General features: G+C 37.4%; 1 protein-coding gene across 2 annotated transcripts in view; it reads left to right on the top strand.

The window, feature by feature from the left end:
• The window catches only part of SIM1 (SIM bHLH transcription factor 1), a 70,428-nt gene that overhangs the window by 32,774 nt on the left and 10,995 nt on the right, over positions 1–26,659 (top strand). For both annotated transcript variants that reach the window (XM_045844172.1, XM_045844173.1), the window contains exon 10: positions 7,295–7,463. In XM_045844172.1, coding sequence (XP_045700128.1) covers positions 7,295–7,463 — 169 coding nt within the window. The remainder of the gene's footprint in view (positions 1–7,294; positions 7,464–26,659) is intronic.

The raw sequence follows: 26,659 nt of genomic DNA, 5'->3' as shown, positions 1-26,659 counted from the left end.
AAACAACAACAACTATATGACAAGAGTTGCTTTTTCTTCAATTATAAGTCATAATTTAAGTTCTCTTCAGAGAAGGAAATGTAGAGTCACAGTTCACAGGAGAGCCTTCAGAAACAGACACTTCTGTGAGGTGGGGGACGGAGAAGAGAGCAGAAAGTAAGTGAAGCGTCTAGGCACTGAGAGTGCATATGGTCATTTGGACATTTAAAAATTATAAACGGTGTGCCTGGGAACTGGAACCTGTGGGAAAGAAGTTTAATAGTGCTTTATCTTTTGCCATTTAATATTTTTCACATAGAATAAACCCTGGAAGTATAAAGAAAATCAATTTGGGAACCGTTTCAATTTGAAGTGAGAGTACCTAAAATTTGCCTCAATTAATGTTTTTTTCTAAGGAAATAGCTTTTCTGATTATAAAAATAATACATATTTATTCTAGAACAAATGAAGATGATGCATAGAAGTACAAAGAAAAGATACAGGACATCTTTATCCTATTTTCTAGATATCCACTATTGACATTTTTTATAGTTTTTTGCCTTTTACTACATGTACATGCAAATATAGTACATGTATATACATGTGTATGCTATACATGTTAATATTAAAATATAAATGTTCACTTTATTAATAGTATTTTTGTCATTAGAATAACAAAATTTAATGACTGCATAATATTTTATCACATGAGTATACCATAAATAATGTTTATATTGGTTATTTTCATTTACAAATGCTTTATTATTTACAGTGAATTATAAGAAGTTATGCTGATAACATTCTTGTATATAGACTTTTGATATTTATCTCTGATTATTTTCATAAGATTTATTCCTAGAAGTGCAGTTACTGGATTTAGGGCATGGACATTCTTAAGACTCTTGATAAACACTTCCAGTATACTCCCTTACCAACTGTATGTAAGAATGTTCATTTATTTCAACTTATTTTCACTGGGATTTATTGTCATTGAAAAAAAAAAAAGAACCTTCCCTGGCTGATGTGGCTCAGTTGGTTGGGCGTTGTCTTGCAAAATGAAAGGTCATGGGTTCAATTTCTGGTCCGTGCACATGCCCAGGTCATGGGTTTGTTCCCTGGTTGGGGTGCTTACAAAAAGCAACCAGTCAATGTTTCCCTCTCACATTAATGAGTCTCTTCCTTCCCCCCAAAACTTGGACAATTTGAAAGGCAAAAATGTCATCTGATAGCTGCCTTAATTCATATAGGTTATTACTAGCGAGGCTAACCCTTGAAAAATTATTTCTCAGCAATTTGTCCATTGTTTACACCCTTTTCTCATCTTCCTATTGAGGAGATATTGCATTATTATCAATTTGTAGAAGTTATTTCCCTGGGGGTTTAAAGTACAATACCATTGCTCCTCACTCCTGCAGTACATTTGTATAGTTTCAAGTAAATGGTTAAGGATTAAATTAATCTCATATTTTAGTCTGCCTAAATATCATATATGCCATGCCTGATTTATAACTTCATAAAAATTAAGTGCATTGTATTATTATACATAACAAGAAACAATAACACATAATTTGTTTCTTTGATTTAGGACCTCATAGAATTTCAGAATGATCATTGTTAATTATATAATGGGAATTTAAAAAACCCTTCACATAAATTTGCTTCCTTAGCAGGTATCTCTCATTTATGCAGAAAGATTTGCCAGTTTTTTGAATTTTCAGTCATTTGGATTTAAGATGAATAAGTTAATTGCAATGAGAATTATTTTGTTAATCACTTGCAAGTAAGTATCTGTTCTCTGTAAGATATTGTGCTAGACAGCAAGTAGAGATTGCCATAAGAGGTGGAATTCAGGAGGTTGTTGTCAAGATATGCCAGTCATCACACTGTGAGACAGAACTGGAAGTACCACATGGTTAGGAGAGCCAGTGAGTGGTACAGGAGCTCAGGGGAAGGAACAGGGAGAATCACTGTGGCCCATGGGATAAGGAAACAAATTCAGATGCAGTGTGGAAGCAGGTCTGTGTTTAGCTATATTTCAGCTGCATCATGAGGTGATTCAAAGGTATAACACAATCCCTGTTGTGAAGATAGTTAACTGGCCACATCTTACTGGCACATTACAGCCTTTGAATTAATTTTTGGTTGTTATTGTTTGCCTATTGTTTGCACCCACGTCTGTCTTTCTTGAAATGACCTTGTGATTTCCCTAAGCCATCCCTTACCTTTGTGGTGCCATCCTCTCCAAAGCATGTTGGATAAAACCTACAAAGTTGAGGAGAAAGACATTCTGGGACAGAGGCAATGTTTAAGTGACACCAAAGACTTTTTTGAGAACTACTAAAACCACCAAATCTAATGGAGAAAATCACAAGGAGCAAACACAAATCCACTTATTAGTATGACACTTACTTTTCCAAGGGTGCCTGAGCCTAATTTCCCAGCAGTCTGTCCTAGTCTGGGAGCCCCTCGCAGTAGGGAATCCTCCCCATCAGCTCTCCCTGCTGGGCTCCAAGGGAGCTTGGAAATGAGGTATGAAGTAGGTCTCTCTGCTATGGAGGTGTGCCCAGTGGCCAGGCAGGAACTCTGCCAGAATTTAAAGAAGGTCAGGCACTTCGTGTAACAGTGACTCTAGAATCCAATTAAAAAGTTTAGTATTAAGGCACAGTCATTCCCACTTAATCCGATCATGGTTTAATGCAATCCCCTGCTTATTTCAATCAGTGCCTTTGGAGCCAAATCAATTGTATGTCTCTGTTTCCACATTTTCCTCAGTAACTCGATCACCTTCAGCTGTTTAAAAAAAAATAGCTCATTTGGGAAATCTGGCAACATTTTTAAAGAATTGCCACATAATATAAAGTCAACAAAGAAGCTCCAGAATGGCCAGCTCTAAATCTGATGGGACAGGAAGCCAAACTCAGTTGTCTGCAATGGAAGTAGAATAGGGTGTGGCAAATTGCAGAGGAAAATTCTTGCAAAGAACTTTCACTCAACAGGAACTGATAAAATATTGTTACCTTTTCTCTGTGCGTTCATTCCAGCTCACTTGAAGGTTGTAAATGTGCTAGTGCTGCTGTTGGCATCATTGAGGTGTGTTTCCCACTTGAAATGATAGAAATATTAATGCATTTCCCTGAAGCTGATAGAACCTGTTAGTGGTGCAGGCACCTTCTATTTGCTTTGCAAGGGTGTCACACTGAGCTGCCCGCACAGCAAGGTGGCATTTACCTTGTGAGTGGGTATGGCCTATTTCTTAAGGGAAGGCTAGAAGGCCAATGATGCAAAAAATAGTTCCTTTTATTTTATTGGAATTTCAGTAACTCCAAATGTGTACATGACTATTATAAACTTTAGAGTAGTCTCAGATGGTTAATTCTGCAAATTGAATGATTTCTGACTGTCCATAATGGAATAGGAGGATTACTTTGGTCTGTGCAAATATGGGTTAGATTGACGAGCTGTGTGTCTGAGTGATTGCAAATTTCCCATTTCGCACTGCTTCCAGAGCTGAGGTACCTGTGGATATCTGAGCTCTGATACAAGTCATTAAAGGGAGAAAGAGAAAACAAATGTAAATTGCTATCAGTAGCTATTTAAAAAATATGCCAGAAGGTGTATGCTGTAGTTCCTTCCTTTTTCAATATGCCAGTCATGTTTGGGAGAACTGCATGAGAGAGGTGGTTACTTATGGAGTCCCAAGCAGAGTCAGTGTGTCACTTTCAAGAAAGTTGCAGAAGTAGAGCAGCCTGTGTCCTTCCTTCATGAAAGTCAGCTAAGTCAAATTCCTCACCATACTCATTTTAGAGTCTTAGCTCTGTGTGCCCAAGTATTTTATTTTGTGCAGCTCCACAGGGAAGCACTGCTATGCATACCCTTAACTTTGCTATGCACAGCTAACTTTGGGGTTGTGTGTGATACCAGGACACGCCTCAGTGTGGGGAAGGGAGAGAAGTAGGGCCAGACTCTTCTTTGTGTCTGAGTTTGGAGGAGGGAAATGGAACTCGTAATGTGATTCCCATAAGCAGCTAGCCCTTTAATCTATACAAATGAAATACTCAATTTAATAGAATTCTAAAAATAAAACAAATGCTTTGTTCTTAGTGAATTTGCCATTCAAAGCTCCTCTTGGCAACACATCAACCATACTTGAAATGTCTTTAAGTGGGTATTTTTTTTTTATTGTGCTTTTCATCTGAACACATCTTTCGAGCTGTTAGACTTTTGAACAGGCTGAACTCTTCTCAGAGTGTTGGGTCTGTGCTGCTCTAAGGTCCCCTTTTGCTGACTTAGCAATAAAGAACCTTAGTAAGTGTTTTGACCACAGAGTTTAGAGGCCAAAAACTAATAGAGCAAAACAGAATGAGTTTGGGGTAGAAAAAATGCAGTGTAAGGAGGCATTTGTAATGAAATGGATTACCATTACTACTAAAGTGAAGCTACTGTTCTGGGGAAATTGTGTGTGAAAAAGTGCCATGGAATGTGGGAGTTAAGAAATAATGCTCTATTTATTGAGCATTTACTATGTTCTAGGTACTGTGTTGTGAGGTTTTCATATAATACTTCATCCAACCCTCACCACATCCCTATGAGTGAGTGTGAGGAAACCAAGATCTAAATGGGTTGTTACACACAAAGTGGCTCAAGCCCTCATCTACCTGACTTTATGGCCTCTCTAAGGTGTGGTGGATTCTTTTTGGTAGTTTTCGATGTGTTTCAAAACATTAAGCATTTTTATTAATTTATTAAGAGTGTTTGCATAAATTATATTTATTAGTGTTCATATGAATATTTAGAATTTCAAATCATTTATGGTTTTAAAATGGTATTTAACCCTATTTAATCTGGAGCATCTCTGTCATTGGAAGCTATGCAAAAATTTTGGAAAACCTTTTTCAGTTAGTTGAGATGCATACTTGTGGAGTCTGAAAGTGTGCAATGACAACAAAAAATGAATTCTTATTGACTTTCTACCTGCATCCATGAAGTCCCTGTGCTAAAATGTTTCATTAGGAATGAGTGAATAATATTATTTAGCCATATTTTCAGTGATACATGATTTTTGTTGTCAGTCCAGGTCTTGCCAGGCAAGGACTGGATGGATGCTCTGATATACAGTGGACAGGACCCCATTTGACACAGAAGGTGCCCTAGTGTTGGTTGGAGACCTACTGTCAGAGCCCATCTTCCCTGGCTTACTGTCACACACTTGTGACCTCAGGGCAAGTAGGGGAGGGGACTTATAGCCACAAGGATCTCTTGCCACAGAGAAAAGCTGTTGGGTTGCAAGTTACTAGTAGTGATTGGGGGTAAACAATTCTTTCTTATTTGCAACTGTGTCTTTTCCCTCTTCCATCTATGTGAAATATTGTACAAATAGCATTGGAATACAACAAAGTAGCTCTTGATTCTTGTCCTCTAAGAACTTAGAACCCACTGGGAAAGATAACAGTTAATCACTTGAAAACTAAGGTTAGAGGAAGAAAAAGATAATTTCTGGTCCCATCCATACTTCCCTCAGGAACTGGTCCTGGTGCCTTCTTCATGAAGATAGTGACTTATTCCTTCTGGTCATTGATGTCTCTGCAGCCCCTAGAACAGAGTCTGCTCAGAGACATTCAGTGAACATGTATTGAAGGAATTACTGGGGTTAGCAGTCAGGAAGGGCTCCAGAGGGGCAAGTGGGATTTAAGACAGTTCTTTGTAAAAGGAGTTTATAGGTACGTATTGTGGGAGAGGGGGAGTCAGGGAAGTATAAGGTGTTTGGGGAGAACTGTTTTGGATGAAGTGAGGGGCTAATGAAGGAAAATTTTGAAATATTGTCAGAAATATAGGTGGGAGCCCCATTTCCACATTTTGGAGGGCATCGAATTTCTGACGAAGGAGCCTCAGAGTCTGTGTTGTGTGTTGTCCTCAGAAGGAGTTGGTTAGAGCGGGAAAGCAGACCAGGGACGTGATCAGGCTGCCCACACCTGGAAGACAAAGTGCATGTCCACCTTCTAAATTTTGGTTGCTTACGTAGGAGATTTTCTTTTTACTTGCACTGAGTAGATGGATGATCTGTTATGAAGCCATTGCAATTTGCTGACATATACCACTAGACTGTAGTTTGTGGCAATGATATTATTAAACCTATTTTAGTTAGTTTCTATTCCTAGTTACTTGAGGGTCTCCTTGCCTGAATTATGCTTTTGCTTTTGCCTGATCTTCCTGTAGAAGAACAAATAGGGAGAAAGAAAGAAACGTGAATGAATATTTGCTGATCCATGGAAATCTGCGAGTCACTTTTTCATATATAATGCTATTAATTTATTATATTTCATACACCCACCCTAATCCAAAGAGTTGTAAAATGCATATTAAATTTTTAAAAAGGTGAACCCATTAGAGAAAAGGAAAAATAATATAAGGAAAAATATTATAAGAAAAATACCAGAAGCCAGTGGAATTTGTTGCACAAAATACCTGCCATAAGAACTTGCTAGAGGTGGTTACAAATTGGCCTTGGAGCTTGGGGCTTTTTGGCTTCCAGTGCAGAGAGCAATGAACTCTCTGAGACACACACTTTATCCCCTTCCTCTCAGTCTGCAGGTACGCTTCTTTATTTGTTTACCATTTTTCCCAAATAGATTATAATCTGCACAAGGGTGGAGCCTTTACATTTCTTACTCCCCTTTCAGCACCACATAGCACAAAATCTGGTATATATTAGGAGCTTAATAAATATTTATCGAATGAAGGAAGGAATGCAAAGAACTGGTGATAAAATGTACCCTAAGGTAACTGAATTAGTTAGGGATATTTAACTTACTTGTAAACCAGGTTACATTAGTTGGCTAGCTATAAGAATATATGGAATGCTTATCAGAATTATTGATCTTGGAACTGTTGATAGAAGACATTCTTCTGGCCAATAATCAGATAGATTCAGATGGCCAGCTGTCTTTTGAGTTCACCCCACACAAGAAACGTTTAGAGAAGGTTGTTTAACCACCTCACCAATGAGAACACAAAAGCTCGAGAGGTTGAATTATGTTTTTTATTTCTACTTATAAAAATAAGGAAAAAAATTTTAATCAAAACATTTTCATGAGCATATAATGTAACTTGGTTGTGGCATAGGTGGCAGCTACATTCACACACACTAGTTAAATGTTAGGCATTTCTAAAATAATCACAGTGTTTGTGGAAACCAGTTATATGGCCAACTACTGCTTGCTTCCTTTTCAAATACAGATTGCTGTGATTCCTGGTGAGAGAATGTATGAATTCCATTGCCCATGGTGACTGACTAAGGGCTATGTCCTCCCACCTGCAGGGACACAGAGTACAAAGGGCTACAACTCTCCTTGGATCAGATCTCAGCCTCCAAACCAACCTTCCCCTATGCCAGCAGCTCCACTCCTACCATGCCTGACAGCAGGAAGGGGGCCAAGTCCAGACTTTCCAGTTCCAAGTCAAAATCCAGGACTTCCCCATACCCTCAGGTATGTGCATTGTCATTTTGCAAATTTCTTTTTTTGTGACCTGGTTTGGCCTTGTCATGGAGGAAGTATGATGACTGTTTGAAATGAATTACCTGGTTCTAATTAATTTAAAACTTCTAAAAATCTGGAAAGCTTTCTAAAACTATTTTCTTTTTCCTGTTCTTTCTTTAAATTAACCATGCTAGTAAAAATTTGATGTGATCTTGTGGTTTACTGCTTTTATATAAAGGTTGTGAAAGTCTCAGTTTGTAATTATGACCATAACTTTGTTATTTCGAGGAGATGGATCCCAAAATCATTCCCCCCAATGAATAACTAGAAAGATGGAGCCAGCATAGCAAAATGTGGAAGAGAAGAGCTTGATGTAGAAGAAGCAAATCTTAGGATAGGAACTGAAGTCGAAGGAAACTAAAGAAGTGGAGGCAAAAGACCAAGGATGTATTTCATCATGAGATTTGAGCACAGATGGGCTTTTAATGGGGAGGAGTGAAACAGAGAGGGCCTTCCAGATGGCAGGAGTGGTAGGAAAAGTAACTCTTCTCATCTTTGCAAGATGGTGAGCTGATGAGACCCAGAGAAGGCATTCCAGAAACCCTGCAAAGTACAAAGACGAGTCCAGATTCTTGGAAGGAAAAAATTATTGTCTGATCAGTCACTGAGATACAGAAACTAGATGATGCCAAGCTGTGTTCACAACTCTTTCCTAGTGTGAAGGGAGCAGGACAGAGCTGGGTATCCCCAGTTCCAATCCCAGTCTCCTATGTCCTGTGACTACTCACCTCCACCCTTCTCTTTCAGGACATCACATCGAACTGCCTGCAGTTTACTAGAGTAACTCATGAGATGATTTCTGAGCTAGTGTAAAGCCAAACTGGATTTGGAGTCATTTGATCAAGGTGGTCTTTAGCATTTATGTTTTCAGTATATTTTTAATGTAAAAATGACCATCTAGGGCATACAGAAATGATTATTTCCAAATTTATCACAGCATATTATTCTGTTGATTTCTACAAGTGTACACTGTTTGAGGAAATGTCATTGTTGACCTAATGGTCACTAAGAAGCTACTATTTGCTAGATTATTTTAGTGGCTCTGTGTAAGAAGATGAGTAGATCATAGTCCCCAAGAGACTTAGGTCACATGGTTTAAAGTCTCCCACAAAAGACCAAAAGATGTTTTCCAGGGAATACTTTCTGTTATGAGGACTGAATACTTTACTTATAATGTGCATTTAGTTAAAATCCCTGTGGAGGGGGAATTTTTATTGAAGTCTGAGAAGCTTTTCTTATTAGTATCTTGTACCTTAGGAAAAGTTTTACTATCTCTTTTACTACTTGAAAGGATGGATCATATATTCTGGTAATTCTATAGTTAAATATATGGGAGTGTTGGACATGCAGATGAAAGAATTTAAATTAGGAAGTACTAAGTTAAGAAGGAGTTTGTCCATTATATAGAAATTAAGCCACAAAACCAAAATCTCCCCACTAAACTTCCAAGGCCTCACTGTTTATGTTCTCTTTCATGCTCAGCTCTTAATGTCTAAAATTTTTATTAGTTTACTCTAACAGTAGAATAACTACTCATTTTTAATAATGTTTTAACTGCCATTAGGTTGCTTCTTATGTGGGGGCAGAATGAGTTAATTTGAAGGTTAAATATGTTCCATAGTTTAAAAATAAGTAATACAGAATGGTGGAAAGTAAAAAAAATCCCTTTTATACCCTCATTTCCCTTTCCAAAATTGTACTTTATTCTAGAAATTTTCTATGAGTATAAAAATCACTGACAAGCACACACATATGTCTGCATGACATTTCTCTTGACATTACTATGCTCACTTTTGTGGTTAATATGTACATAAATGCAGTTCTTAGAATTTTGGTCATATGTCTCATTTGAAATTACACAGTCATGAATTAAGTTTATTAACATCTAAGTATCTAGTAAAGGTTATTCTTTAATTGTGTTTACTTCAGATAATCATGGCACTGGGAAACTCATTGACTACTCGAGTTCCCAGTACATGGGTTGCTAATAGACAAGGGAACAGGCATTGGCAGTGAATTGTCATGGGGGGAGCAGAGGATCCTCTGGGGACACACTGGGAAAGCATGACATCCAGGGCAAACACATCACTGTTTCGGCTAAACGACAACAACTTAGTGCCATCATCTTGAATTCCAAATTCTCAGGAATGTTAAAGAAAAAAATAACTTAGGTCCTCAAAAGTCTTATTTGGTTCATGTTATCTGTCTATTATTAAGGGATATCATGTTTTCATTTTCATGCATTATGTCTTGGACTCAGTAGATGCTAACTGAGCACCTGCTATGAAAGATGCTATGCTGGCCATCATGGTAAAGGAGGGCAGGGGTTGGATAAAAGGTGCTTGAATATAAAGAAGTGACATGAGAAGTGTCCTTGAGATTTGCAGTACAGTTGGGGTAAGTTATCTATTTCAATACATAGTGTGTAGGTGATGGTGTATACAAAGGGCTTTATGAGTGGTATCAGCTACTAGTCTTGATGGCTAGGGAAGGTGTTGTAGGTGATCTGGTTTTGAGGGTAGAATTCAGGTATATGGACATAAGGGAAAGGAAGGGACACTTCAGAATGTCCAAGATTACGAAGAGGTGCAGGAATGCATTGTTCGTGTGATTAGGCTTGGAGGTGAAGTGAGGGAGGGTAAGTCCCTGTGGATACGGACTAGGGGTGACATGTTTGGAAGCATTGAATGGTGCTAACTATCTGCTGGCCAAAGAGTTTAGAGTTGGTTTTGTGGAGAGCCAGTAAATGTTTTGAACAGAAAATGAGCATTAATGTGCTTGAAGCAAAGCAGACTACTTAGGAGGCTCATTTTGCTGGTCCTGGTGTGGGTCTGCAAGGGCCTGAACTAGTTTTTACTGAAGTAAAATGCCTTGTACAGGAAGAATGGGTAAATTTCTGTCTTTGGCTGCTTGCACCTCTTTTTGTTATAGATGTATTTTGACCATTACAGATTTATTTTGAAATTATATTTTAAAACTTACCACTTCTTCAGATAAATACCCAGAAGTAGAATTACTGGTTTGTGTGGGAGTTCTATTTTTAAATTTTTGAAGAACCTCTATAATGTCTTTTTTAGTGGCTGCAACAATTTACAATCCCACCAACAGTGCATGAGGGTTCCCTTTTATCCACATCCCCACTAACACAATACTTGTTATTTTTTGTCTTTTTGATGACAGCCATTCTGACAGGTGTGAGGTGATATCTCATTGTGGTTTGGATTTGTATTTCCCTGATGGTTAGTGATATTGAACATCTTTTTATAAGCCTGTTGGCCATCTGTATATGCCTTCTTTGAAGAAAGTGTCTGTTCAGGTTCTCTGGCCATTTTTAAATTAGAATTGTTTGTGTTTTTGATGTTAATTGTATGAATTCTTTATGTATGTTTGGATATTAACCCCTTATAGATGTATCATTTGCAAATATCCCTTCCCATTCAGTAGGTTGCCTTTTCGAAAGATACATGCACCCCTATGTTCATCGCAGCATTATTTACAATAGTAATATATAGAAGTAACCTAGGTGTCCATCAATAGATGAATGGATAATGATGTGGTGTCTTTATACAGTGGAATATTACTCAGCCATAAAAAGAAGACAATTTTATCATTTGCAACAATATGGATGAAGCTAGCTGGTATAATGCTGAGTGCAGTAAGTCAGACAGAGGAAGACAAATACTAAGTTCAGGTACCTGTAGAATCTTAAAGCAAAACAAAACAAAACACAAATAAAACAAAACAGAAACATACTCATAGATACAGGGAACAAACTGATGGTTACCAGATGTGAGGGTGGTGGGAGGATGGTGAAGGGGAGTAACAGGTAATAAGAAAGGTGAAGGGGAATAACAGGTATAAACCTCCAGTGATATATATATATAATCACTGGATGTAATATACAGGATAGGAAAATAGCCAATATTATTGCAATAACTTTTATGGTGACAAATAGTTACTAGACTAATATTGTTATGATAACATCATAAGGAATAGAAATGCTCAATCACTATAGTGTATACATAAAACTCATATATAGTATGTCAGCGATAGTTTAGTAAAAATTAAAGCTTACTTTTGTGGATAATTATACACTTGTACTGAATTTTCATTTATATATTCTTAATAGACACATGATAAATGAATTTTTAGTTGCTGAATGATTAAGCTTTTAATTGTATTTAATTTTAAATAGTTCTTTCTCCTTTCTCAAAAATAAAGATGATTTTTTTTAGTTATTTCAGTGTTTACCTATTTTTAGCATGCAAACTTTTACCATATTTTTATAGAGGCAGTTTCTACAGCAAAACTGAGCTCATAGGGTAACAGGTTTATGTCTTTTATTAGTTATAAATATGGTGTTTCAATTATTCTATCAATATTATTTATTTGTGTTTTTTTTGCTCTATTATGTATTGGACATATATCAAAATTTCTAACAGATGTCTGATGAATGGCAAACAGCAACAGTGCCTTTGGGAATTATTGCGACACCTGATTTGAACATGCAACACATGCACAAATTGTAGTTCACTGCCACCGCCCAGTTTGTCTGCAGTGGCAGGTGAGCTTTCAGGTCCTCTTCTGGTATGGGAGCCCTTGGGAATGATTTTAGACTTGATTTTGTTAGAGTCACTTAATGAATGACTCAATCGCTGTTGCACCTCTAGCTATTACTTGTAATAAGGGAGGTAAAAATGGACTTGTTTTAGAAAAGTTGTTGTAAGAAATATTATAGTTAATTCCGAAGACTCTGAAGGTAGCTACTCTGCTGCTGTATAGCGGCCATCTTCCCATTATGACAGTTGTATTGCATTGTTATTGGGTTGCATGAAAATAGCAACCTAGTTTTTCATCATTCTGTTGAATTTTAAATGTTGATTATAGAATTTATTTCTCAGACCTTATTTCTAGCAGCTGCTAGTAGTGATTGCTAAAATATCTTGCACCTATTTTGTGGACCTAGTCATAGCTTCTCTGATACAATTGAAGTTATCTTGCCATAATTTAACCATGTTGATCATGAATAAATTGCCTCCTGATTCCACTTTCCTTTTAAACTTCTCAGATTGGCATGTTTATAGTTATGTTTATTACAGACAGTATGTACCCTCTTGTTTTACTGCCTCATCATGCCCTCCTTTTGTTTTTTCCCTAGTCACTAATAACCAATCCACTATATAATTCTGCAACAACAGTGCATGCATGAGACAGTGTATGCCTCTGAAATTTGAAAGTATTTAATCACTTGTTAGAGAGACACTACAACACTTGCAGGTTTTACTCCACATCTGTTGCTTTAAATAATCCCACAGAACCCTCTTAATTTTAATTTCCAGCAATCTGGCTTCCTGTTGATAAATGTAGAAACTCTCTTTCTGCAAAGGTTTGTTTGGCCTCAAAAATACACCAGTGGCTGCAATGCTGACTTTATAAATCACAGAGAAAAGAAGGACCAAGAATTTCTCCAGTAGAGTTTTCTCTTATATATAGTAGTACTTTTACTGCTATCAGGATAGTTATCCCTTCCTTCATTTCATGTTTTGTGTGTAACATGAAAATATGTAACCCTTAACTATTAACAAGAAAAATATTAATACATGCTACAAAAAATGAGGTTATCTTTTCAGAAATTCTTTCACTGTACGTTGTAATATACTCTAGTCTCAAGAATACATACAGGCTTATTTATATTTTCTGATCACGTATGAACTTGAGATTAGTTTCCCTTTTCTATAGAAATATCAGATTATTAGAATGGACCTCTATGGTGTTTCTAGATCATCTTCATAAGTTAAAACATTTTACTCAATAAGGTGAGACATCTGTGTTACAGATTTGTGCTTTGGTTTTGACTAACTCTTGCACTGAGTTAAACATTATACGGATGGGCAAACAGAGGCTTCCAGGGGCTGTTGCCTGGTGCCCATTCTTCCCTGATTACTAACAGGTTTTCTCCACAATCACTTTATGGGATTGCTCTCTGGTCACACACTTCCCCATTAATCAGCTTTCTTAGACTCCCAAATTTACCTGTCACTATCCCTGCTTCTCTGTGCTCACTCAGCACATGAGTTTCAGGAGGAACCTGGGTGCCTTGCTTGAAATAGGCAATTGAAGTCTGCTGTAAAGGACACATGAACTTGCTGAGGGAATGTGCAGGGTAAAGGAGCAGTCTGATTAAGCGGGTCTACAGAGAAAGGTGACTTTTTAGGAAGTGTGATGGGTAGAAGGGGTGATGAGATGGAAGGGAATATCAAAGGGGAGAGGCAAAAGTGGTGGTTCCTGGTGCAGTCTCCCTAAGCCACTATAGGAAATTTCTTTGTCGTTCACTTTGCTTTGGAGCTTGATAGTATAAGATATTAGTGAAGGGCCCTGGATAGTGTGACTTAGTGGACTGAGTGCCGGCTTGCGAAACAAAGGGTCGCTGGTTTGATTCCAGGTCAGGGCACATGCCTGGGTTACAGGCCAGATTCCCAGCAGGGGGTGCATGATAGGCAGCCACACACTAATGTTTCTCTTTCTCCCTCCCTTCCCCTCTCTCTAAAAACAAATAAATAAAAGCAGATATATTAACATTTTAAAAAGACATTAGCAAAGGTAAAGTCCATATTTGCAGTAGATAAACTTAGTATGTGGATTAGAAATAGGGCTATTTGCTTTTTTGTTAGTTTACCCGTATCTTAACTATATAAACTGTTTCATTGATTCTAACTATATTATTATAACATATAGTGTGATATATATCACAAAAAAATGTATTTCCAAGAATGAGAATACAATGACAACAAATCTCACAAAAATTTAAATAAACAGATGGCTAGATTTAGTCACATTAGATTTATAAGTAAGGTAGCAGGACATTATTGAATAAGAAAAGACCGATGAGAGGAAGAAAAAAAAAAGCAATGGCATAAATGAGGGAGGTGGAATGAAACTTAGCAAAAATGAGAAGCTGAAGGCAAGAAATCTGGTGGGGGGGGCAGTTAATGAGGATTCTAAGGTCCACTAGGATAGGAGATGTTGCTCTTGATAACCAGATTGCCCTAGGTACCCAGAAGTCCTTAGAAGTCGTTAGTAGTCCTTAGTATGCACTAAATGAGTGCAAAAATGAATCAGAGCCCAGGAAGGTGATAGGGTAGGTGGAGAAAGAAATGGGACTGAAGAGATGTTTGGGGGATATAGTCCTTGCCCCAGAGCGCTTACAGGTATAGTGGGAAGACAGAAATGTAAATGGGGAATGCAAACAGTGGAGTATATATGCAGTAAAGGCATGTAGTGGTGGCAATGATGCTGTGTGTTGGGGGTTGACCTGCCCTTTCAGCAGAGGTCTGGAGATGGGAGTTGGGGGCTGACAGTGAATGACCTCCAGGCCTAGACACCTGCATGCCATGGGGAGTTATCAGTGGGTTCAAGTTTATTCCTGTTTGCAGGGTTTGCAGTGGGGCTCTGGGATGGTGGTTAATAAAGTCCTGTTCCCTTTGGGTGCCCCTTCAAGGACCAGACTGATGCTCAATATCCCAGCTGTGTTCTTCTCTCTCTTCACTCATTTACCCTTCTTTTCCTATTGCCTGTATCCTAAGAACTCCCTCAGTGGAACATTGCACCACATCTTATTTTTCTCCCCAGTTTGGGAAATTTTCTCTCTAGTCTGCCCTGCTTCCCAGATTTACCTTAAAAGATCATGTCAGTGATTGCAGACCTTCCACAGCCCTAGCTGTCACTCAAGAGCACCTATAATTTGGTCCTAAATTACCCGAACCCAGTCAGACCCCTCAGCTCACTATTTGCTGAATGCCTTGTCTTCCCCTACCTCCATACTTGAGCTCATGCATTTTTCAAAATTCTTCCTCTTTGGAGGCCCAGATTGAGTGCTATCTCTTTCATGATATATAAATGAGTTATATATTTTTTGGCCTCTATTGAAAATAATATATAATATATCACCTTCTAGATGTGTCATATCTTATCTTTTGGCCTACAATCTCTTTGAAGGTAGTAGCCATGTCTATTTAATTTTTACCTCTGACCTGCTCCAGCATCTTATATGGTGTCTTCCACATATTTCCTCACTAAATGTCAATGGAGTGATTGAATAAATATAGACATTGAAAAGAGTGGGAATACTCTTTAGTTGTCTTTAGAGGTATAAAGACCATAGGAAGGAAAATTCTGGTACTAAGGAATTTATAACCTATGTAAAGAGGCAAAAGATATATATACAACCAACCTAGAGATGATTTCACAAATGCCAAATCCTTCAGTGCAAACCGAACACCTAGGTGCTGAGGAGGAATTAGTTATGGTAGAAGCTACAGGCTCTTTCAAGAGTAGAACTATGAACAAGCACTCTGTGACTCACACTCAAGGGGCAGAGGACCATCTCCATCCAATCTGAAAGTGCGATTTCTAGTCTTCAGGTTCCCTCTGTCATTTCCAGTGCAACAATGGAAAGATGGGATAGCTGATATTTGCTCTGTGTGTGAGTGTTTAAATTACAAAATAATTGCATCGATGTGAGTGTCTGTGCAAGAAATGCTGTTTGGCTCTGTCTTCCACCTCAGGAACAGTCTGTGTTTACAGGCACGTCCCTACTTCCAGGTCTCCGTTCCCATGGTCAGTACATGCTTTCTGGGTCCCTGTCTTATTCTTCTTTTAATAAGTGACACACATTTTTGTAGTACACCTTTAGTAGTTTTATGCTCTATGAGGGATAGATTTCTACAGGACATGGAAAAGTCTCTTAAAATATTTTTTGTTTGGTTTGGTTTGGGATCCTTGGGACCTAAAAGGCCCTGAGGGTCATGTTCCTTCATGATGTTTCTTGGCCTTTGGCTCCTCTCTGCACCATCCTCACTGCCTTTGTCTGGTTCCAGGTTCTCCAGAACAGCCCCCCACATTCAAACCACATTCTCGTTCTCCTAACTGTGTCTCTGCTCTCTGACCTGTCCTGCCAGAGTCCGTTTTCTGAAACACCGCGTGTGTCATGTATCCTCTCATCACTCTCCAGCCCTATTGAAAAAACCCACAGATGCTCCTTACGGGTTATAGAGTGAGGTCTAGTCTCTACACGCTGACCCAGGCTACGTCTTCACCCCTGCCTACCCCCTCAGCCTCACCCCTACACAAGGTCTCACTCTAGCTTGAGTCTGCTGTGGCCTCTGTCTGAGGACACCTTTCCTGTTGCACTTAAATCCTTCGCACCCCCCACAGTGCAGCTGCAGCGTCCCCTGGCATCCCCGCAGACCCTTGGCCATAAGGCATAATTCATGTTAAACACATCTCTATTCCACAACACAGGATGGTTTGGATCTGGGGGAGATGTAGTGTCAAAAAAGAAATTGGGCAGCGGGTGGAACAGCTGTGCCAAATCAAATGCAGGCCTCTGCTTCGAGCTTCATGGAAGTGATGGCTGGGATTTACGATTTTGCCGCCCAGTGGAACAAAGAAGGAATGGCTGAACCCACCATCAAAATGTATCCAGGAAAGTTTATTTTAACAAAATCTATGAAATCAAATTTAGTTAAAACTAAACAGTAAAATTCAAGAGAGCAGTGCCTTATTTGACAGTCCTTGGTGCGATTCGACACACTCATAATGGGAAGCTTCTGGAGTTAAGAATGTTGGATTTGGATATCTTTAAGAAATCTAGATTTCTTTAACTCTTCCATCCTTCACAGATTTTTAAGAAATCCCCTTGGCACATTATAGTGCATCGAATTGCTGTGTTTGAAGGTCAAGGTTCTGATGTATATTGTTTAATAGATAGTTATGATAGTTTTCCTTACTATTTTACTGAGGTTGGCTTAGAAGAAAAGGATCCATCCTTCCACTTACAGACATTGATTAGCTCAGTAAAGGACTCTGAACTTCAATTTCTCTTCACAAAAGTGCAAATCCAGTAGATCTCTTTCAGTGTGCAGAAGGCCAGTAATATGCCTGCCAATCTGTTAGCCCATCACAGGACACTGCCAAAGAGCTCCCTGGGCAGCCCGTCCTTTGTCCAGACCCAGAATTAACCAGTGGACCACCAAACAAAGCTGCAGTAAGGCACTGGAGCAGGTGGTACCACCTGTACACATCTAATCCAAGCCCATCTAATCTGCCATTTATATGTGAAAAATCAGAGTGAGAGGATCAGGGAAAGGATGGAAGTGGATCTGGCTAATGCCGGAAGCGCATAAGAGAAGAAGATTACCATAAAAACCAGCTACTGCTCCTGGAAACCCAGGATTTACCCAATGGGTTAGCGCTATGTCTGTATTATCTGTATTAAGTTAGGATAGTCTTGATCATTTATAGCTGTGTATGTCAGGGCACTAAAAAGCTTATCTAAATATTTATTCTGTGTTTATTACCTGTCTCAACTCTTCAGTGCAATGAAAATTCCAGCAAGCCTTTAGGACTTTACCTTTGGATTTCCAAAAGGATGTGAATCGTGGATTTCATGGTTTGGGAACAGCTCTCTCCATATGGACCTCTATAGGAGATTCCTTATAGAATTACATTGGAGGAAACCCAGCCTCTGGTCCGAGTGCTGATTCCCTTCCAGCTGTACATCACTCTGACAGCTAATGAGATGTCGACTGTGGTTACTTTTCTGTGAGAAAAATGAGTGAACCAAATCCCAGGAACATTTTTGTAACTGTGGGGGGTGGATTAAGAGAAGGCTTATGACATTTCAAACCACATTTAAAGCATGTTAAAAAACTTCCCATGTTTCTATTTCATGAAATACGTCAGGGATTTTACAGGTATAAAAGATTTCTCACTAGAATATTCTTTGAGCTAAAAATAACTAAAATGTGGATTAAAGTTAAAAACAATGTCGCAATGAATAATAGAATGAACTCTGAGTGAAGGAAATGAAAAATGAGTGAAAAATCTTGTGAACACATTCTTAAAAATTGATTCTGAGAAGCTGAAAATTTATACCATTTTCTAAAATGAAGGAAGACATGACCAAAATATATAAGGTTTCTAATAATTGAACTGTGAGTCAATATTTGCTTTCTAATTATTTATAGTAAAATAGAAATATTTATTGCTTAGTTCCTCTGGTGAAACCATCATAAACTCTGGAGTGTGACTCAGGTAGATTTTTTTTTCTTTGAAATGCATTCTCCAATCTCCAGTTTTCCTGAGGAAGGTTTGTTTGCTTATTTGTTTTAGCTTACCTGTTTGTCATTAAACTGAATTTCATTAAAAAATTCATGAGCGTTCTTTTCCAAAGCTAAGTATTTGAGAGTCTTATATAGAAATCATGTTATACTTAGCCATTCTTATATATATTCTGTAAAAATTATTCTTGCTGTTGATTAATAAGACAATAAATTAGAAATGAAGTGGCAACAAAGAAATTTCTGTGTGCCATTAGTAGGCATACAGGCATACAGAAGTAATGTCTATTTGAGATCCTCTCTGTAGTTTCAGGTGGCTATGATTTCTAGATGCTGTAGTTTCCTGAGGTTAGAAATGGACTCTAGTATTTGACTGCTGCTCAGTTACATTATCATAAGCATGTGTTTTCGGTCAGCCTCTTGGATTAGCGAAGTATCTTGCATAATTGTCATTTTAAAATGCATTTGATTCTGACATTAGTTTTTCTTTTACCCTGACATTTATCCTTGAGAACCCCCCTCCCAATCCCCATAATTTCCAATGTGTGGAAGCCAAAGCCATTCTTTATAGTAAACATGACTCCTGTTTGAGGGAGCAGCCCAGCAGTGGGGGTTATTTTAATGGACATGCTGTATTACTTTAATCTAACCCTTTTACCATCTGTTCTTCCCATAACAGTGAATGAAAAAAAAAGAACATATTTTATGTTTCAGGGTTACATTAGTAAAAAGTAAGATAAAAGTGATTTAAAAGCATGCATATGTTCTTAGTACAATGCAGTCTGCATCTGTGATGTTTTTTCTCATGGTTCAGACACAAATCAAGAGGAAAGCTGCTCATGCTTGAGAGAGTGAAAGTTTTTCATGGAAAACAGGACTTTACCATACATAAGAGGGTCTCTCTCTTCATTTTACAGCTAAAAATGATAAAAACCTTGATGAGTTGCCAGAATAAAAATAGATAACTGTAACATCTATTGTTGGAACATCTGGCATTTTTCCTGAGTTGGGTGGTTTCTGCCACATCTAGATGAATGCTGAGCACCTGCCTGGAGCAAGCTGTTGTGGCAGGGATGAAGCTCGTGACTTATCAAACAAGGAATATCTGTGGGTATAATCGTGAATATCCGTGGGTGTGCTTGGGGTAAAGAATGCTTTAGTGTTGAGATGAGGTCACCCAAGGGTGTGTGGGGATGGTTTCCTGGAATGTGGAGGTTGGAAAAAGCCCGCTTTGGATAAACATGCTTGGGGACTTGGGATGCATTACTGCTTGGAGGGTGGGACACTGCCGTCATTGTTATGTAAGTACCTAAATCTAGATGAGCCCGTGGTACTGGAAAGAGCAAGGGATCTAGAATTGCATCCTTCCTGTTAAACTTCATAATCATATAACAATGGGCAATTTTTTTTTGAGCTTCACTTGCTGCATCTGTAAAGGAATTGATAATACTTTTAAGATGTTTTTAGCATTTAATAAGATAATGTCTATAGAATCTCAGCATAGTGACTAACACATAACAAGTATTTGATAATGATAGTTATTGTTATTGTTATGTATATTAGTTAGCACCCATAAATCCTATAGTAAATTGCCTTTTAGGCAGTTATAGTTCATTTTCTCTTCATAAGCAACCATGGTGTTAAAAGACAGAGTAATGATTCCCTTCTGTGGACTCCTAAACAATGTTTTTCTCTCTCTTTGGGTCCTTGGCATTTCCTAACTTGTATTAAAGGTATAATTTGTTAACATAGCTTTATTTATTTATAAAACTATTTATACTCCTCCTGATGTGAACACCTGGAAGGTGGGGCTGTGCTTCTCACCTCACTTAACACATTGCCTTGTTAGAACAAGTTATAGGAGGAATTATGGTAAGTAGCTCCCATTGGATGCACAGAAAGCCCCAAATGATGGTTCAGACCTTTTACCAGATGATGTATTAGACTCTTCTAGAAGGAATGAGCCTTTCATGAGCTGTGTCCCAAAGGGGCGCTGGGTATATGGATGTCACTGTGGTAGTCATCCAAGCTCTTTGCCTGTCAGGTTTAGCCTACCTTTGGAGGGCAGCATTTGGTTTCATGTTCATGGGAACCAGGGCAGCCTCCACCTGACTCACTTTTTAATTTGTCAAAATGAATGTCTGCTTTGAAAATTAAATTTTAAATAAGAAATATGGGTAACTTAAGGTGCAGAGCATTGTAAATGACAACCAGTTTTTTAAAGAAAAACAGGTTTTAGCAAAATTAACCAAAAATTAATTTTCAAAATTAATTAACTTTCTTCACTTGATTGGTGCACCCAATTAAAATAGGAAATTAAATAATTCAGTTCCATAGCCTTAAATATAAGGGAAAGTGTTACCTTTTCAAAGGAAGAGCAGGTATTCTACAGCTCCTAGAACATGCTTTTGTTTTCCATGAAGATAGTGTATACACCAACAATCATGGAGAAACATCTGTAGCTCTTAGGTATATTCTGATGGATCACAGTTCTCACTGTCTTTATACCTTTTAAAGCAGATCTTTGGACTTTCAATCAAAGTTTAGGTGGTAACAATTGTTGGTGCCAGAGTGCATTTTAGCTTTGAAAATCAGAGTTTTTGGAAGAAAGGCCTAGTGTTGAGGTAACTGGCCAATCAACAGATTTCTTTTTGCAGTTGGAATGTTGATTTCTTATCCTTTAACATACATGTTTTATCTCTTACATACTTGTAGGCTGGGACTGAATATATGGTCTCTAGAAAATACAGTCTAGGAGAAAAGTAATTTTTTGAAGACGGTGAAAGTCATTAATCAAGAGGCTGTGCTTGCAACGTACATATCTGAAACATGTTTGCATCTTAAGACTGCTTTGATGCATATCATTGTTTTGATCTTCACTATAATCCTGTAATGTGGGTAGTCTGTTTCTATCATGAAGATGCAAAAATCAAGGCATGAGGAAAGTGATCTTTTCTACAAGTTATGTTGGATAATAGTAGATCAGGGTCCTTCCATATTTGAGTCCAATGCTGATTTTACTAGAATCCCTAGTCAGTAACTTTAAATTACATTTTTATGCACAAAGTATTAATAATCAGTAAATACAAAGATATTTAAATAATTCAGTTATAGAGCAACTTTCCATTTCTTCAGAAAAATTTTTTAAATAAATGGCTTTATCTCTAATTATTCTATAAAAATAAGTTTACTACATAGGATTTTTCTATTTTAAAACATTTATTTTGAAATGATTTCATGCATAAAGAAAAATTGCAAGAAGAGTGAAGTATTCCTGTATACTAAATCTATGTTTATCAGTGCTTAATATTAACTTTGCCATATTTGCTTTGTTATTCTCTCTCGCTCTTTCCCCCTCCATCTTCCCTCATTATTTTTTTCTGAACCAGTTTAGAGTGGGTTCCATATATGATACCTCTTTATCTTCAATGTGTATTGCTTGGCCTAATTCTGTTCTTTAGAAGTGGAAAACTGCATTTTCTTGTGAGATGTTGCCAACTTCCCCTCTGTGGAGGTTGCATCAGTTTCATTTCCCCCAGTACTATGTGGGAGAACCAGTTCCCCACCCTCTGCCCCACAATGCATGGTTAAGCTTTTGGATTTTTGCTAATCTGATCACTGAGACATGGTATCCCAACATTGTTTTAATTTGCATTTATCTTATTAAAAGTTAAATATCTTTTCATATGTTCAAGGGCTATTTTAATATTTTTTCTGTGAGTAGTCAGTTTGTCTTTTGACCATTTTATTATGCTTTCTTTTGTCTTCTTTTGTTATTTTCCTCACTTTTGTATTGAGAACTGAATTTATTTTTTATTTCATTTTTATTGATCCAGGTGTCTAAGCTGCATATCCCATAAATCCAAATATGTACTATTTTTATTAACTTTTCCCCAGAAACTCTGTAGTTTCTGTTTGTATTTGCCTATTTTCCCCAAAGTTATTTAATAGCCTTTTTCCCCAGATGGAAAGCCTTTTAAAATTTTTATTTTTTTATTTACTGTGATCAGACAGCATTGTTTATAATATTTCTACTTCATGAACTTTACTGAGATTTTATTTATGGCCTAATACATTTTAATAAAGTTTGATGATTAATTATGTACACTAAGATTGATTCTTTATTATCAGTGTGTGAAGTTTGATATATAGCCATAACATTTAACTGATTTGTTTTATAAGTCTTATATAATTTTTCTTCTTCTTATTTTTATCTACTTTATTTTTTCTATATTGAGAGCAGTGTCTTACTTTCCTATTATTTTGATGTTTGTCTATTTCTCCTTTTATCTCCTGTAAGTTTCTGCTTTATATAGGTGGTATTGCTGTGTTATTTGATGAGCAGACAGAAAGACAGAAAAACATATTTTTAATTAAGAGTGTGACATAATTAGATAAGATTTCAGAAAGATCTCTGATGTGGCTAGGTTTTCTGAACCCCAGACCTTAGGCAAGGGAGTTTCTGGGGCTCATTCATTTTTCCTCTGTCAGAAAGGCAGGAAGTAGAATGGTGGTTTCCAAGGGTTAGAGAGTTATCGGAGTTGTTATTTAATGGGCATAGAGTTTCTGTTTTGCAAGATAAAGAGTTCTGGAGATGGTTGGTGGTAATGGTTGCACAGAAATATGAATGTACTGTACTTGCTGCCACTGAATTGTACACTTAAAAAGGGGTAAGTTTGAAAGTTTTATATTATGCATATATTACCACTAGTAAAAATAATTTTTTAAAAAGAATGAGAACAGCCCTGGTTGGGTGGATCAGTTGGTTGGAGAGTGGTCCCATACACCAAAAGACTGTGGGTTCAATTCCTGGTCAGGGCACATGCCTAGGTTGTGGGTTTGATTCTTAGTTGGGGTGCATTTGGGAAGCAACCAATGTTTTACATATAAATGTCTCTCTCTCTCTCTCTCTCTCCCCCTTCTTCTCTCTCTAAAATCAATAAATATATCCTCGAGTGAGGATTTAAAAAAATTTAAAAAGAAAGAGAACAATGAGAGCCAGGAAGTCAGTGTTGCTATACATACTCATGTACAGGTTTTTGTATGAATATAATTTTCACTTATCTGGAAAAAGATGTCCAAGATTGCACATGAGTTACATATTAAGTTTATTTAAAAACTGTCCAACTGGTTTCTAGAGAGGGTGTACACTTACATTCCCACCAGCAATGTATAAGTGGTCCATTTTTCCCATATCTTTGTCAGCACTTGGTATTGTCACTATTTGTCATTTTAGTCAGTCTAATGGAAATGCAGTAATATTGCATTGTGGTTTTAATTAGCATCTCCCTAACTGCTAATGATGTTGACCATCATTTCATGTGATTATTTGTCATCTGTTTACCTATTTGGTGAAATGTCTCTTCATGTCTTTTGCTCATTTTTTTTAATTACTGAATTTTGGGAGTTCTTTATAGATTCTGGATACTATACTTTGTTTGATATATGGTTTGCAAATATTTTTTCCCTCTCTGTAGCTTATCTTTTTATCCCCTTAATAAGGTGATTTGCAGAACAAAAGTTTTTAATTTAGATCATCTAATTTATCAGTTTTCATTTATACATTGTACTTTTGGTATCAAGTCTAAGAACTCTTTTCTAGCCACATATCTTAAAAATTTTCTTTCATGTTATTTTCTAAAAGCTTTACAATTTTACCTTTTACATTTAATTTGTGTGTAAGGTATGAGACTTAGACTGAGGTTCATTTTATTTTTGCCTGTGGATATCCAGTTACTCCAGCATTACTCATTAAGTCTGTTTTTCCTTCATTGAATTGCTTTTGCATTTGCGTCAAAAATCAGTTGGGCATACTTGCGTGGGTCTATTTATGGGTTCTCTGTTTTGTTCTATTGATCTGTGTATTAATTTCTCCACAAATACCACACAGTTATGATTACTGCAGCCATATGGTAAGTCTTGAGTTGGGTGGGTAGATTCTCTTACTTTATCATTCTTTTTCAAACTGTTTTAACAATTCTAGTTCTTTTTCCTTCTATATAAATGTTATACATATATTAAAACTTCCTGTCTTCTTTTAACTCTGATCTTTTTATTTTCTGTATTCAATTTTTGTTTTCTTACATGTTTTCTATGATTTATTCAATTTCTCTTTTTAAATTTTCATTTAAATCTATTCCCCTTTTCACAATTTATAATTTATAATTTCACTATTTGTAATTTAAATAAAGATTTATTCAATTTCTTTGACATTGGTCAGTGTTTATTACATTTGCCCCTGTTTTGAAGTTATTGTTGGGTGTTATTTTCTTTGTCCATTTCTTAGTTTTAAATTTATGATTCCAGGAGCTGTGCCCATGTGTGCATGTCACATGTGTGTATCTCCAAATGCTTGTTGAGGACACTCAGTACAACTTGGAGTGTTTGTTGTCTTGTGATTTTCCTTTGTTTTGTGGTTGGTTACTTGATGGGAACTTTTATCCAGCTGGAACGTTTGTACTTGCATTTTCATGTGTTTTTCCTACAGGAGTTTTAATAGGAGTTTAATTTTTTTCCCCCATTCCTTGGCATTTTATGGACTGGGTTACTATTTCAAGAGCACTCTTTCCTGTCCGTTTGTGAAATACAGTTTGTAAATGGATGATGATGGTGGTAGAGAGAGGAAGGGGGGAAGATAGGATTTGCCTGTCTTGTTTTTCTTTCCTGGCTGCTGAACCCTTAATTCCCCCTCTTCCTTCTTTCCTTTCACTGCTGTGTGTGAGGGACATAATCCATTCTCAATTTACTTTCGTCTCTTATGGAAATGACACTTGTCTGAAATTGCCACTTCAGATTTTGCTTGATTTCGAGCCCCTATACTATGGCCAGGGCTGTGGGTGATGGTGCGCTCCATATTTCGGCACTTGTAATGATTTTGTCTGTTTTGCCAATGTCCTAAGCTTGTGCTCTCTCTCTTTCTCTCTCTTTTTCATGGAGTCTCTTAAACTCCTCCTTATCCTTCTCTCTGCTCTTACAGGCTCATAGCAGTTGTTGCTATGTACTAGCTGCTGTTGTACTTTGTTTTAAGCTTATAAATTACTTGGCATGTTTTCTACCTCTTAGTAATGCTGATAGCATGGGTCACCTGTGATTTAACTTGTGCTTCCTGATGACCTTACAGGTTCTAGGGGAAGGATGTGTAGAGAGATATAGACTCAAATGGCTGCCATTACTCTTCCTACTCAGAAGCCTCTGGAATGTAGTAATGTATTGACCAAAATGCATCATGTAATCCCTCTAAAACTTGTGCTATAATGGGATACTTGTAAAATCAACATTATAGAAAAAAACATAACTTATATAACTTTCTTCTTATAATCATGATAATTAAGAATTCTTGGACATGGATTGTAGTCCTATATAATTTATCTTTTTTAAATAAGTGAAATATAGGGACCAGTGTAAGAATGATATGTCTCAACACTAGAAAGGATACCAAATGCTGAAAATATAATATAGAATTTTAGAGCTGAAAGAAAAGTTAGAGAAAGTCAAATCTAACCAGTACAGCACCTTGCAGATGAGGCTAAGAAAGAGAAAGTCCATGGTTACCTTGAGTGCTACAAGCAGGATTGTCCGGGGATCAAGTTCCCTTGGCTTCTTGTCCCTACTGCCTCTTCCATTAAGTAGCTCCTTTTCTGGATCAGCCTTTGATAGGTGAAGTGTCATGATGACCCTTTTCCTTTAGGGACAAAAGAAATTCAATCACTTGTCTAAGATGGTGCATGTAGTCAGCAGCCAAAGAAGGTGTGGGAAAGACCAGGAACCCTCTGGAGCAGCATTCATTCGCTGTGCAGCACACGCTGCGCACAGTAGCTGGTGGCAATCTCCCCTCTTTGCTCTCCCTTGTCCTCAGATACCGAATGAGCACCTGAAATAGTTCAGATCAAATTATGGGCTTGAGGTATTCTCAACAGAGTTCACTTCTAGCACAGTTCCTTTTAACATGACAAATGTAGCTCAGGGCTTGGATGATGCACACTGGTGCAAGTTTACAGAGCTTGAAAAACAAAGGTTTACGGCTAG

The sequence above is a fragment of the Phyllostomus hastatus genome, unplaced genomic scaffold (genome assembly GCF_019186645.2).
Source record: "Phyllostomus hastatus isolate PE091 unplaced genomic scaffold, TTU_PhHast_1.1 phas_contig_40, whole genome shotgun sequence".
NCBI lineage: Eukaryota > Metazoa > Chordata > Mammalia > Chiroptera > Phyllostomidae > Phyllostomus > Phyllostomus hastatus.
This window is presented reverse-complemented; position numbering and strand designations above follow the sequence as displayed.